The 14,504-nt window shown below is 48.2% G+C and overlaps 2 protein-coding genes across 2 annotated transcripts in view; one reads left to right on the forward strand and one right to left on the reverse strand.

Annotated features, from left to right (window-relative positions):
• The window catches only part of LOC140422160 (uncharacterized), a 76,202-nt gene extending 62,596 nt beyond the window's left edge, over positions 1–13,606 (forward strand). The window contains exon 5 of the mRNA XM_072507155.1: positions 12,172–13,606. Coding sequence (XP_072363256.1) covers positions 12,172–12,655 — 484 coding nt within the window. The 3' untranslated portion in view covers positions 12,656–13,606. The remainder of the gene's footprint in view (positions 1–12,171) is intronic.
• On the reverse strand, positions 63–6,160 carry LOC140422182 (uncharacterized). Its single transcript, XM_072507196.1, has 2 exons — positions 5,853–6,160; positions 63–1,824 (listed from the first exon to the last, which is right to left on the reverse strand). Exon 2 carries the CDS (start codon positions 1,258–1,260, stop codon positions 310–312), a length of 951 nt encoding a protein of 316 aa, XP_072363297.1. The 5' UTR covers positions 1,261–1,824; positions 5,853–6,160; the 3' UTR covers positions 63–309.
• Positions 13,607–14,504: the final 898 nt, after the last annotated feature.

Here is a 14,504-nt window from a genome sequence, read left to right on the forward strand (position 1 = left end):
TCACCAGATGTCAGAATGAACAAAATGCAGTCCTGGATGTCAGTGAGAGCAGAAACAATAACAACGGAGCCAACATCTGTAATTTATTGTGAACTTGTTGGAGTCACAACAGGTGCGATGAATCACAAAACCCCTCCCCACATTGAGCGCAGATGAATGGTCTCTCCCCAGAATTAACTTGCTGGTGTCTCCGGAGTTGGGTCGGATCATTGAATGTCTCCCCTGCTCAGAGCAGGAGAATGGCTTCTTCCAGGTGTGAACTCGCTAGTGTTCCTGCAGGGTGTCCGGATATCTGAATCCCTTCTCTCACTAAGAGCATGTTAACGCCTTCTCCCCGGTGTGAACTCGCTGGTGTCTCTGCAGGTTGGATAACCGAGTGAATCCCTTCTCACACACAGAGCAGGTGAACGGCCTCTCCCCAGTGTGAACTCGCTGGTGTCTCCGCAGGCTCGATGAAGTAGTGAATCCCTTCTCACACTGAGAGCAGGTGAATGGCCTCTCCCCAGTGTGAACTCGCTGATGTATCCGCAGGTTGGATAACTGAGCGAATCCCTTCTCACACTGAGAGCAGGTGAACGGCCTCTCCCCACTGTGATCTCGATGGTGTCTCTGCAGGCTCGATGAAGTAGTGAATCCCTTCTCACACTGAGAGCAGGCGAATGGCTTCTCCCCCGTGTGAACTCGCTGATGTATCCGCAGGTTGGATAACTGAGCGAATCCCTTCTCACACTGAGAGCAGGTGAACGGCCTCTCCCCAGTGTGAATTCGCTGGTGTGTCTGCAGGACGGATAACTGAGTGAATCCCTTCTCACACTGAGAGCAGGTGAACGGCCTCCCCCCAGTGTGAACTCGCTGGTGTGTCTGCAGGCTGGATAACCGACTGAATCCCTTCTCACACTGAGAGCAAGTGAACGGCCTCTCCCCAGTGTGAACTCGCTGGTGTGTCAGCAGGCTCGATGAAGTAGTGAATCCCTTCTCACACTGAGAGCATGTGAATGGCCTCTCCCCAGTGTGAACTCGCTGGTGTTTCCGCAGTCTGGATAACTCAGTGAATCCCTTGCCAAACTGAGAGCAGGTGAACGGCCTCTTCCCAGTGTGAACTCGCTGGTGTAACTGCAGGGTGGATAACCGACTGAATCCCTTCTCACACACAGAGCAGGTGAACGGCCTCTCCCCAGTATGACTGCGCCGATGAACTTCCAGCTGAGATGGAACCCTGAATCCCTTCCCACAGTCCCCACATTTCCACCGTTTCTCCATGTTTTGGGTATTCTTCTTTCTCTCCAGGTTTGACCTGTCAGTTGAAGCCTCGATCACACACAGAACACGTGTACGGTCTCTCTAAGGGGCTGGTTTAGCTCATTGGGCTAAATCGCTGGCTTTTAAAGCAGACCAAGGCAGGCCAGCAGCACGGTTCAATTCCTGTACCAGCCTCCCCGAACAGGCGCCGGAATGTGGCGACTAGGGGCTTTTCACAGTAACTTCATTGAAGCCTACTTGTGACAATAAGCGATTTTCATTTCATTTTCATTTCATTCATTTTCCCCGCTGTGAATGGTGCCATGTTTTTTCAGGCTGTGTAACTGGTTAAAGCTCTTTCCACAGTCAGTGCTCTGGAACACACTCACTCGGGTGCGTGTGTCTTGGTGCTTTTCCAGTCACACTGATGGTTAAAATCTTTTGAAGCCGACAGAACAGACAAACATTTCTCCTTCGAGATTCAAAGGCCGATGATATTCAGTTCCAAGGAATTGAGAGACTCAGTCAGATCGAGAAGTAAAGTTTGAGATTTCTGTCTGTAATTCCTCCTCTTCGTCTAATATCCTGTAAAAACAATTTACAAAAGACATCACTGTCAGTACAGGATAGAAATTCAGAACCAACCATTCTAGTTTCGAGAGAACATTCTTTCCTCTCTCATTCCCCAAAAGCTGTAAATCTCCGTCCCACACACTCTCCTTCCATTCTCACTCTGCTGCATCTAATATTCACCCTCCCAATTCTCCTGAAGGTGCCGATTCAGGCTGATTGACAGATCCATGCTCACTGCTTCCTGTCCTCTGCACAGAGATCATAACAAATACGAGCTGCAGTTGGCCATTCGGCCCATCGAGCCTGCTCGTCTATTCTGTGGGATCATTGGCCGATCTATGTCAGCGACATTCTGCGTGTTACTGACCAGAGGCTGAGTGTGCTGACTCAATATCTGTGAGCTCATGAGGCCAAGCTGTAAAACACCATGAAGAGGCTTGATGATCCGGAGGAGAGAATCCTGAAAGTTGAGCAAGATGCCTCCTCGGCGGAGGCAAGAATTCAATCCTTGGAAAACCGGCTGAGTGGTGTGGTGGACTCCTGGAGAACTTGGCGAACTGAGGGTCAGAGACCGAACATCCGAGTCGTCGGCCTGCCAGAAGGTGTGGAGGGTGAGGCTCCCATTAGGTTCTTCGAGGACCGGCTGCCACGTTTTCTCAAGCTGGATGTGAAGCCTGGGCATTTCAAATTAGAAAGGGCCTTGGATCCTGTCTTTGAGGCCGAGGGATAGTTTTCATCCCAGGTCTGTAATCATTCACTTCCACAGCTTGAAAGATCACCAGAGGGTCCTGGAGATGGGCAAGGTGAGGTGAGACCTTGCTCCCACCTCACCTTTCAGTGAATTATGTCGCTTTGTCCTGTGATCCTGAAATTGTATCCAACAATTCCGTCAAGTCTTTCAATAATCCGACTACTGCCTTGGCATTCGCTAAATCCATGAAGGGGAAGAATTGGAGCGATGATTTGCAGCCCAGACTAACTGAGGCTCTAATCCGGACTCTTTCCCTATCTTGGTGTTGTCTGAATTTGTTATCTTTTATCCTGTTGAAGGGAGTTGTTATTCTGTGAGGGCCGATTGAATGTCTTCTTCTCCTCGAGTGTTCCAGGGACTCGTATTATCTTATCTCAGTTATGGTAGATGTGTCGTGTGCTTATTATCCGCCGTCTTTCTTCTATTATCCGAGCGTTAATCGTGGCAGAACCGAGTGGCGCCATTGCCAAAGGGTGGGTGGTGGTGGATGCAGGTCTTCACGGGTGGGTCTAAAATGTGGGAGGGACATTCGATCCCCATTCCCTTGTTGGCCCTTCTTTTCTTCTCCTCATTTTGGAGAAGGTATCCTGAGGGTAACGACAGTCTGGCCGTGGGGTTAATCCTCCGGGTCCTCAGTCTTATTGAGGAATGTCCCCTTGGATCTATTGTGGTGGTGATTCTTTTGTATTTTTGTTATTATGGGAGGGTTTATGTGTTGTTGACTTTATCCTACTCTGGTACAGACGGGGCTTTTATCCGTGAAAGGAGCAGTTTGTGGAGACTTTGGTGCCTCTGGTGTAAAGTGAGTTGGAGGAGGGGGTAATGGCGCACGCCCGATTGAGGCGTGAAAATCTGTTCCTGTTCTCTCTGTCATCTAACTAATGGCGGCAGTTAATCTGCAAATTTTCTCAGGGAATGTACGGGGCATCCATCACCCTATCAGAAGGAAAAAGATAATCTCCTTTCTTAAGGAGAAAGTCGACATAACCTTAGTACAGAAAATTCATCTGGATGATGGGGAACAGTTCTGGTCAGCCTATTCTTGGAAGGATATTGTTAAACTAGAAAGAGTGCAGAAGAGATTTACGAGGATGCTGCCAGGTCTTGATGGTCTGAGTTATAAGGAGAAGCTGGATTGGCTGGGACTTTTTTCCCTGGAGCGGAGGAGGTTTAGATGTAATCTTATAGAGGTCTATAAAATAATGAGAAGCATAGATAAGGTATACAGTCAACATCTTTTCCCTAAGGTAGAGGAGTCTAGAACTAGAGGACATAGGTTTAAGGTGAGAGGAGAGAGATACAAAAGAGACCAGAGGGGACATTTCTTCAGATAGAAGGTGGTGAGCATCTGGAACGGCTGCCAGAGGCAGTGGTAGAGGCAGGTACAATTTTGTATTTAAACCCCAGTTACATGGGCAGGGTGGGTATAGAGGGATATGGGATAAATCCTGGCAAGTGGGACTAGCTTAGTGATAGAAACTGGGCGGCATGGACAAGCTGGGCCGAAGGGCCTGTTTCCATGCTGAAAAAAATCTATGACTCTATCTGGAACACAAAGAAATCTCGCCTGAAGTCTGTTGAGCTCCAATTACCAGGAGCTAAGGGAGTGTATGGTCTCCCGAAAATCATGCTTCATCAATTGGCCTCTCGTCTTAGGTCCATAATGTCTTGGGATGGACCCAACATTCATCTGGCTCAATACAGAAGCAGACCAGTCAGGTCTCCCTGTATCCAAAACTGGCACAGGCTGATTATGGAATGCATCTCCATGCAATTTTTAATGTCTGTAATTCATTCCGAGTCTGATGCATTGGGTAAAGTGTGGGACTCCTATCTCAAATACATAGCCTCCAATTTGACTGACTTGCGCCTCCTGAGCCTTGTGTCTTTGTGGGTTTCCTCCGGTTGCTCCAGTTTCCTCCCACTGTCCAAAGATGTGCAACAAAAGTGTATTGGTCACACTAAATTGCCCCTTAGTGTCCAAGATGTTTAGGGTAGATAGCTTGACCATGATCAACGCACCGGTTTACGAGAATAGGATGGGGAGTGGGCTTCAGTGAAGTGTTCTTTCTGAGACTCACTGCAGACTTGAGGGGTGAATGGCCTTCTGCACTATCGGAGTTCTCTGTCATCTATGTTGTGTTATTCATTTTAATTTGTATATACGGTTAGTCTGTTTGTAATATTTTACAAACTGAATTGTTATCCTCTGTTATTATATAATCTTACTCTCTTTCCCCACACACTATTCTAACCTGTTAACTGGTTGTTCAATTTATCTGGCATTTCATCTCGAGGCTCTGGTCCCTCAAATATCCTGTTCCAAATTAATTCTGCAATGTGTTGCTTGGATTTATGTTGGCAATATCTCTTGTTCCACTCTGTGACCATTTTCCACCATTCTTTCTGTTACTCTGTTGCATTCATTGTTTAAAACATGATTTAAAAAATAACAACTTATTAAAAATCTGTCCACCTCATCCGTGAATATATTCAATGACCCCCACACCCCACTGGTCCCTGTGGGAGATCCAGAGACTAATAACCCTCTGAGGGAAGAGATGACAGGAAATATATAACATAGCTACAGCACAATATTACATGGCTAGAAATAATAATAAATGTAATTTATGACAGAACCATAAATAATATGATGTGGAGATTATATATAAATGTCTAATTGGTACCATATAACAACACGAGACATATCTCTGTCTGATATTAATTTACTGTCCCCTTAAATGTCAGCCATCTCCTGGAGAAACCAGCCCTTTAATTGTGAACATTGGGAAAGAGACCATCCTTTTAGCCAGACAAATAAATGCACGGTAGCATTGTGGATAGCACAATTGCTTCACAGCTCCAGGGTCCCAGGTTCGATTCCGGCTTGGGTCAGTGTCTGTGCGGAGTCTGCACATCCTCCCCGTGTGTGCGTGGGTTTCCTCCGGGTGCTCCGGTTTCCTCCCACAGTCCAAAGATGTGCAGGTTAGGTGGATTGGCCATGATAAATTGCCCTTAGTGTTGGGTGGGGTTACTGGGTTATGGGGATAGGGTGGGAGTGTTGACCTTGGGTAGGGTGCTCTTTCCAAGAGCCGGTGCAGACTCGATGGGCCGAATGGCCTCCTTCTGCACTGTAAATTCTATGATCAAGCTGAGGGAGCAAAGGATGACAATGTCTTTACGAGAGAGAAAAGCTTTCCAGAGTCTGTACCCTCCCTGGATTCACTTCCTTTACCTTCAGAATGAGAAAAGAAATGGAAAAGGGGAGAAAAGAAAGTGTTTTACTCACAGATGTTGGAGACAAGAGGAAGCCTCATCGTCCAGCTTCCGCATTCAGGCAACAGGGGAGCTGATTGGATGGTGGAAGAGTCCTTCCGGTTCACCAACTCTTCCCATTGGTCAACAACTGTCCGGCGCACGCACAGGAATCCTCGGTGACGTCTCAGGGTCCAGTGCTCAAGCCCGGCGCGCGGACACGGCAGCTCCACGCCACTCATTAATCCCCCTCCTCCAGACAAGGTTTCCAGGCAACCGGCTGACAGCTCCGGCCAGAGCGAAGTGATTTTCCCTCCCTCCGTGCCGGGACTGCGCATGTCCAAGAGAGAGGAGCGGCTGCGCATGTGCGAGGGAAAGCCCACTCCCTGACCTTCCTGGTGAGGTGTTGCCCAATGAGAAGAGTGAGGACCGGAAGGACTCTGCTCCTCCAGCCAATCAGCGCGAGCTTGGTGTGAATGGAGATTTTACTTCACACAGACTGAAATGTCCTCCTGTCTCCAACATCTGTGAGTAAAACACTTTCTTTTCTCCCCCTTTTCATTTCTTTTCTCATCCTGACCTTCAATTGGTCACTTGCAGCAACTGAAGGGAAAGGAAGTGAATCCAGGGAGGGTGCAAACTCTGGAAAGCTTGGCCCAGGTCTCTCTCTCTCTCTTAAAGTCATTGACATCCTTTCCTCCCTCAGCTTCATAGAACCAATGAATTTACAGTGTAGACGGAGCCCATTCAGCCCATCGAGTCTGCACGCCCCTTAGAAAGAGCACCCTACCTAATCCCACGCCTACACCCGATCCCTGTAATCCAGTAAACCGACTGAACCTCTTGGACATTAAGGGCAATTTAGCATGATCAACCCATCTAACCTGCACATCTTTGGACTGTGGGAAGAAACCACAGCACCCAGAGGAAACCCACACAGACACGGGGAGAATGTGCAAACTCCACACAGACAGTCTCACAACGCCAGAATTGAACCCAGGTCCCTGGAACTGTGAGGCAGCAGTGCTAACCACTGTGCCTCCCTTGATACATTTGTTTGTCTGGCTGAAAGGATGGTCAGTTTTCTAATATTCACAATTAAATGGCTGGTTTCCCCAGGAGATGATTGACATTTAAGGGGACAGTAAATTAATATCAGACAGAGAAATGTCCAGTGTTGTTATATGGTACAGATTAGATATATTATTTATGGTTCTGTAATAAAGTACATTTATTATTATTATTAAATCAGCACTGACCCGCAGAAAGAGCACTTCACTGAGGCCCACTCTCTGCCCTATCCCCATAACCTCATGCATTGATTATAGACAACCCACCTAACCTACACCAGCACAGTGGACTGAACAGCTGGCTTGTAATGCGCAACAATGCCAGCAGCGCAGCTTCAATTCCCGTACCGGCCTCCCTGAACAGGCGCCGGAATGTGTTGACTAGGGGCTTTTCACAGTAACTTCATTGAAGCCTACTTGTGGCAATAAGCAATTATTATTATACCTCTTTGGACACTAAGGGGCAATTTAGCATGACCAATCCACTTTAACTGCACATCTTTGGACTGTGGGAGGAAACACACGCAGACACAGGGAGAATGTCTATCTTCACACAGACAGCCACTCAAGGAATCAAACCTGGGTCCCTGGTGCTGTGAGGCAGCAGGGCTACCCACTGTGCCCTATTCCTGGCCGAAGTTGAATTTAATTCACTCGTGGAATGCCCAGGAGGAGCAAGTCAGTCAAATTGGAGCCTATGTATTTGAGATAGGAGTTCCATACTTCACCCAATGCACCATACTCGGAATCAATTACAGACATTAAAAATTGCATGGAGATGCATTCCATAATCAGCCTATGCCAGTTTTGGATCGAGGGAGACCTGACTGGTCTGCTTCTGTATTGAGCCAGATGAATGTTGGGTCCATCCTAACTCAATCCCTTATGAACCTGAGACGAGAGGCCAATTGACATAGTCTGATATTCGGGAGATCCAACCCTCCCTTAGCTCCTGGTGACTGGAGCAGAACAAACTTGAGACCAGATAAATGTACTAATCGTTCCATTAATTTCCTTAACAATTCTGTTCGACAGCAGTATAGGCAGTATCTGCAGAGGGTGCAACAGTCTGGGCAACACATTCATTTTAATGAAGGTGATTCTCCCTCACCATGAAATCGGAAGAGCTGACCACTGGGCAAGGACCCACCTAATAGTCACCATCAGCTGTGGAAAGTTGGCCCCATATAGCTGTCTAAAAAGGGGGGACATTGACATTCCCAGATATTTAAATCCCAAGGGGAACCATCTGAAGGGTAACTTAGCAAGAAAAGAGGGCTTACCCCTCAACAGCTCAAACCCCCTCCCCCACTCTAATAATGTCCGGGTCTGAAACACTGGGTTCGACACAAACAGCTGCCCGTCATCGACGCTCAGAGTGATCTTGTGCTGCCTCACCCCACCCTCCAGTCTCGATATCAGAGTTTCTGATCTAATATCCTCCAGAAAGGGCTCAATGGCCAACGCAAACAGCAAGGGGGGCAGAGGGCAGCCCAGTCTTGTCCCTCTCTGAAGCTCAAAATTTGACATCCTTATACCATTGGTGAGCACCGCCGCTGCCGGTCTGTGATGTAACAATTGAATCCACTCAATATAATCCTCACCCAACCCAAAGCCTCGCAGCGGATACACCAGATAATTCCACTCAACTCGAGCAAAAGCTTTCTCTGCATCGAAGGAGATCACCAGCCCATCCAATGCATATTTCTGAAAAGCCTGAATCACATTCAGCAACCTTCCAACATTGCTACTGGAAAACCTTCTCCTTATAAACCCAGTCTGGTCCTCCCGCACGATTGTCGGAAGGATGTCCTCCACCCTTTTCGCCAAAACATAAGATCGCAGTTTCAAGTCAACATTCAAAAGAGAGATTGGCCGATGAGAGGCCCACTCCTCTGAGTCCTTGCCCACCTTCAGAATCAAAGAGATATTAACCTCACAAAGAGTCGGTGGCACCATCCCAGAGTCAAAAGAGTGACAACACATATCTACCAATGGGTCCAACAACAAATCCTCAAACCCCCGATAAAACTCAGCCATCCGGTCCCGAGGCTTTACCCGGCTGCAGCTACTTCTTGGCCTTTGACACCTGTTCCCTAGAAATAATATAATAATCTTTTATTGTCACAAGTAGACTTACATTAACACTGCAATGACTTTACTGTGAAAAGCCCCAAGTCGCCACATTCAGGCGCCTGTTTGGGTCACAGAGGGAGAATTCAGAATTCTCAGCCGGTACAGGAATTGAACCCGCGCTGCTGGCCTTGTTCTGCATTACAAACCAGCTGTCTCATTAAGATTTTCTGAGGCCTCCAGAAGCTTCAGGGAAGAGAAAGAATGTTCCACACCCATCAACACATCACCAGACTGCTCAGACTTGTGTAATCCTGCATAGAATTCCTCAAATCCCTGTTTTTCTCCTCCGTCTTCATGACCCTTTTCCATCCCCAAGCTGCATCGAGCAATTTTCTCTAAAGTCGGCCTTATTCTTTGTCAGACAGGCCAAGTATTTGCTCGGCTTATTCCCAAACTCGTACAACTTCTGCCTGACAAACGTTCAACTTTTCTCGGCCTGCTGAGTAAACAGGGAGTCCAAAGCCACTCTTGCTGCGTTAACCTCCTTCAGCAATAGCTTACTCGGGCCCTCCATATGATTCTCCTCCACCTTCACCAAACAAACCTCCAGACGCCGCTGGTTCTCCAGCATCCTGCACCTTTTGTTAGCAGTGTGAGAAATGATCAGCTCCGAGTATAAACTTTACACATCTCCCACAAAATGGAGCGGGGAAATACCAGGAGTCGAGTTAACCAAAAGGAAGAACTCAAACTCTTCCCGAAAGTGCACAATAAATGAATTCAGGGAGGCTCCAAACCTCCACATTCTCGACCTGGGGGTGAGCCCTCGAGCAGAAACTCCAGACAAACGGGGGAAGGTCTGCGATTAGGATGCTCCCTGTGGTGCAAGAGGACACCAGGTGTAGGATCGTCCTCGGCACAAAAAAGTCAGAGATTCTAGTCTGACATTGCTGTGGGGCTGGAAAGAAGGTAAAATCTCTGCTCCTCGGGTACAAAGTTCTCTAAACATCCACATAACCCACCTCCTCACTGTTATGACCCCAGACCAGACCCCAACAGTGGCTCGGATACTGGACACAAACCCCAATATTTTATTTGTGTTTTGTCAGACTGTGAGTGAAGGATACCTCACTCCAGGAGTGATTTCACAAAAAATAGGCTGTGCTGTATGAAAACAAACTTTATTACTGACACAATATTAAAATAAATTTAACATCGCACCAGAAAACAGCTGACAAATAGCCCTTAAACAATGCTAATCAATACAGTGAATACAGTAACCCTTAACTGCTCCCTTTATTCCCACTCAAACAACAAAAACACCATCTCAGCTCTCAATCCACCGTTAAACACAGTTCGCCCTCAGCAATACCTGCTTTACACAGATATTCTTTGAGAAAGAGAGATCTTGTGTCACCGCTTCAAAGACAAGATCTCGATCCTGTCAGAACCATGAAGAAACTTGAGAAGCTGTTTCAGCTTGTTTCAGCTCGCCTTCGAATGACACTCTTCTGAACTGCTTGGAAAGAAACTGCCAATCTAGCTGCAGACATATATTTTCAACTGAACTGAGATGCTTGACCTCTGCTCACGTCTTGAACTAATTCTCAACTAAAACACTGCTTTGCTGCAAAAAGCCTGAAACCGTGGCTCCTCCCAGTACTGTCATCATCTTACCAAGCTGAAATCTAATTAACTCCACAGGGAATCCCCTTCATCCAAACAACATTCCATTAGTCCACGCTTTTTACGATGCTTTAATTACACCTCTGGCTCCAAAACTTCATTGTCCTTCAAAAAGAATAAATTTAGAGTACCCAATTCTTTTTTTTTCCAATTAAGGGGCAATTTAGCGTGGCCAATTCACCGACCCTGCACATCATTTTACATTGTGGGGGTGAGACCCATGTAGACACAGGGAGAATGTGAAGACTCCACATGGACAGTGACCCGGGGCCAGGATCGAAACCAGGTCCTCGGCACTGAGGGGCAGCAGTGCTAACCACTGCGCCACCGTGCTGCCCCTGGCAATGAATTCAAAGACAATGTGGTGAAGCTTTGGGATTCTCTACCCCAGAGGACTGTGGAGCCTCAGTCATCAAGTATTTTTAGACCGAGAGTGATAGGTTTCTCGATATTGAAGATATCGAGGGATATGGGGGATAGTGTGGAAAAATGTTGCTGAGGTAGATCGGCCAATGATCCCATTGAATGGTCGAGTAGGCTTGATGGGCTGAATGGCCGACTGTGGCTCCTATTTGTTATGATCTGTGTCCAGGACAGGAAGCAGTGAGCAGGGATCTGTCAATCAGCCTGAATCAGTACCTTCAGGAGAATTGGGAGGGTGAATATTAGATACAGCAGAGTGAGAATGGAGGGAGAGTGTGTGGGATGGAGATTTACGGCTTTTGGGGAATGAGAGAGGAAAAAATGTTCCATAGAAATTAAAATAATCTGTTCTGAATTTCTATCCTGGACTGACTGTGATGTCTTTTGTAAACTCCAAAGGATCGGATTTACAGACAGAAATCTCAAACATCACGTCTGGATCTGACAGAGTCACTCGGTTCATCGGCCATTAAATCTAGAAGGAGAAATGTTTGCCCGACCTGTTGGCTTCAACAAAGTTTAACCATCAGTGTGACTGGAAAAGCACCGAGACACACACACCCGAGCGAGAGTGTTCCAGAGCACTGACTGTGGAAAGAGCTTTAACCAGTTACACAGCCTGAAAAAACATCACACCATTCACAGCGGGGAGAGACCGTACACGTGTTCTGTGTGTGGACGAGGCTTCAATTGATTGTCCGACCTGGAGAAACACAAGAAGACACAAAACATGGAGAAACCGTGGAAATGTGGGGACTGTGGGAAGGGATACAGATTCCCATCAGAGCTGGAGATTCATCGACGCAGTCACACTGGGGAGAGGCCATTCACCTGCTCTCAGTGTGAGAAGGGATTCACTGAGTTATCCAGTCTGAAGAAACACCAGCGAGTTCACACTGGGGAGAGGCCATTCACCTGCTCTCAGTGTGGGAAGGGATTCACTGAGTTATCCAGTCTGAAGAAACACCAGCGAGTTCACACTGGGGAGAGACCATTCACCTGCTCCCAGTGTGGGAAGGGATTCACTCAGTCAAGCAGCCTTCAAACACACCTGCGAATTCACACTGGGGAGAAGCCGTTCACCTGCTCTCAGTGTAGGAAGGGATTCACTGCTTCATCGAGCCTGCTGAAACACCAGCGAGTTCACACTGGGAAGAGGCCGTTCACCTGCTCTCAGTGTGGGAAGGGATTCACTACTTCATCCAACCTTCAGAAACACCAGCTAGTTCACACTGGGAAGAGGCCGTTCACCTGCTCTCAGTGTGAGAAGGGATTCACTACTTCATCCAACCTGCTGTCACACCAGCGAGTTCACACTGGGGAGAAGCCGTTCACCTGCTCTCAGTGTAGGAAGGGATTCACTGCTTCATCGAGCCTGCTGAAACACCAGCGAGTTCACACTGGGAAGAGGCCATTCACCTGCTCTCAGTGTGGGAAGGGATTCACTACTTCATCCAACCTGCTGAAACACCAGCGAGTTCACACTGGGGAGAAGCCGTTCACCTGCTCTCAGTGTGGGAAGGGATTCTGTGTTTCCTCGTCCCTGCTGAGACACCAACAAGTTCACAATGAATTACAGTGATGGATTCTGCTGTTATTGTTTCTGCTTCAATTACATCCAGGACTGCATTTCGTTCTCTCTTCTCTTTCTCTCTCAGGGATTCTGAGACAGGAAAAGTGATGGAACCGTGGCAAACAAGAAAAGTTAAATATTCCATTAGATCAAAGGAAGAGGCTCATAAAGTGGCCAAAATAGTAGTAAACCTGAGGACTGAGAACGTGTTATAGAATTCAGCAAAGGAGGACCAAGCAACTGATAAAGAGAAAATAGAACCTGGACTTGCACAAACTGATCATGGGAGGGGACTTTAATACAGTTATTGATCCCGGCCTGGATCGATCATGCTTGAAAACGGGCAGGGTGCCAGCAATGGCAAAGGAACTGAAAGGGTTCATGGAGCAGATGGGGTGGGGTGGATCCATGGAGATTTAGGCAGCCGAGGGTGAAGGAGTTTCCTTTCTACTCCCACGTACATAAGGTATACTCTCAGATCGATTTCTTTGTTTTGGGTAGGGCCTTGCTGGCAGGGGTGGTGGACACGGGGTATTCGGTGATTACGATCTCGGACCATGCTCCACACTGGGTTGACCTGCAGATGAGTAAAGATAGCAATTAGCGCCCGCAATGGAGGTTGGATGTCGGGCTGTTGGCGGACGAAGCGGTGTGCGAGAGGCTGAGGAAATGCATGCTGCATTACCCGCAGGTAAATGATACGGGGGAGGTCTCGGCAGCGGTGGTCTGGGAAGCGCTGAAGGCAGTGGTGAGAGGAGAGCTGATCTCGATCCGGGCTTACAGGGACAGGACGGACAGGGCAGAGACGGACCGACTAGTAAAAGAGATTCTACGAGTCGATAGGAGGTACGCGGAGACTCCAGAGATAGGGCATTTAAGGGAACGGCGGAGGCTACAGGTGGAGTTTGGCTTGTTAACCACAGGGAGGGCAGTGGAACAGCTCAGAAAGGCGAGGGGGGGGCGATATACGAGCATGGTGAGAAGGCCAGCAGGATGCTTGCACAGCAGGTTAGAAAGAGGGACGCAGCTAGGGAAATAGGGAAAGTTATCGATGGGGATGGGAACTTAGTTGGGGACTCCGTAGGGGATGTAAGACATTTCGGGATTTTTACAGCAGATTGTACAGCTCAGAACCGCCTGTGAGGCCGGAGGGGTTGAGGCACTTCCTGGAGGGGCTGACTTTTCCGAAGGTGGACGGGGAGCTGTTAGAAGGGCTGGGAACCCCGATCGGGTTGGAAGAGATAGTGAAGGGTCTGAAGGCCACGCTGCCGGGTAAGGCCCGGGATCGGACGGGTACCCAGCGGAGTTCTATGAAAAGTTCTCCGGGTTATTGGGACCGGTGCTGATGAAGGTGTTTATCGAGGCAAGGGAAAGGGAGGTTCTGCCCCAGATGATGTCACGGGCCACGATTCCGCTTATCCTGAAACGGGGCAAGAACCCGGAGCTACGTGGGTCCTACGGCCGATTTCCCTGTTGAACGTAGATGCCAAACTGCTGGTCAAAAATTTGTTGAACGTCATTGTGGAGGATCAGACGGGCAGGCAGCTGGTGGCCAATGTAAGAAAGCTGTTAAACATGATCATGATGCCCCCGGAAAGTAGGGAGGTGGAGGTAATGGTCGCAATGGATGCGGAGAAAGATTTTGACCGGGTTGAGTGGGATTATTTTTGGGAGGTCCTGGGGCGGTTTGGATTTGGGAGGGGCTTTATTGACTGGGTCAGGTTGCTGTACCAGTCTCCAGTGTACGGATGAACAGGACGACTTCGGATGAGACAGGGATGCCCCTTCTCCCCACTGCTGTTTTCACTGGCTCTTGAGCCGCTGGCAATTGCTCTGAGGGTCTCAAGGGGCTGGAAGG

The sequence above is a fragment of the Scyliorhinus torazame genome, chromosome 5 (genome assembly GCF_047496885.1).
Source record: "Scyliorhinus torazame isolate Kashiwa2021f chromosome 5, sScyTor2.1, whole genome shotgun sequence".
NCBI lineage: Eukaryota > Metazoa > Chordata > Chondrichthyes > Carcharhiniformes > Scyliorhinidae > Scyliorhinus > Scyliorhinus torazame.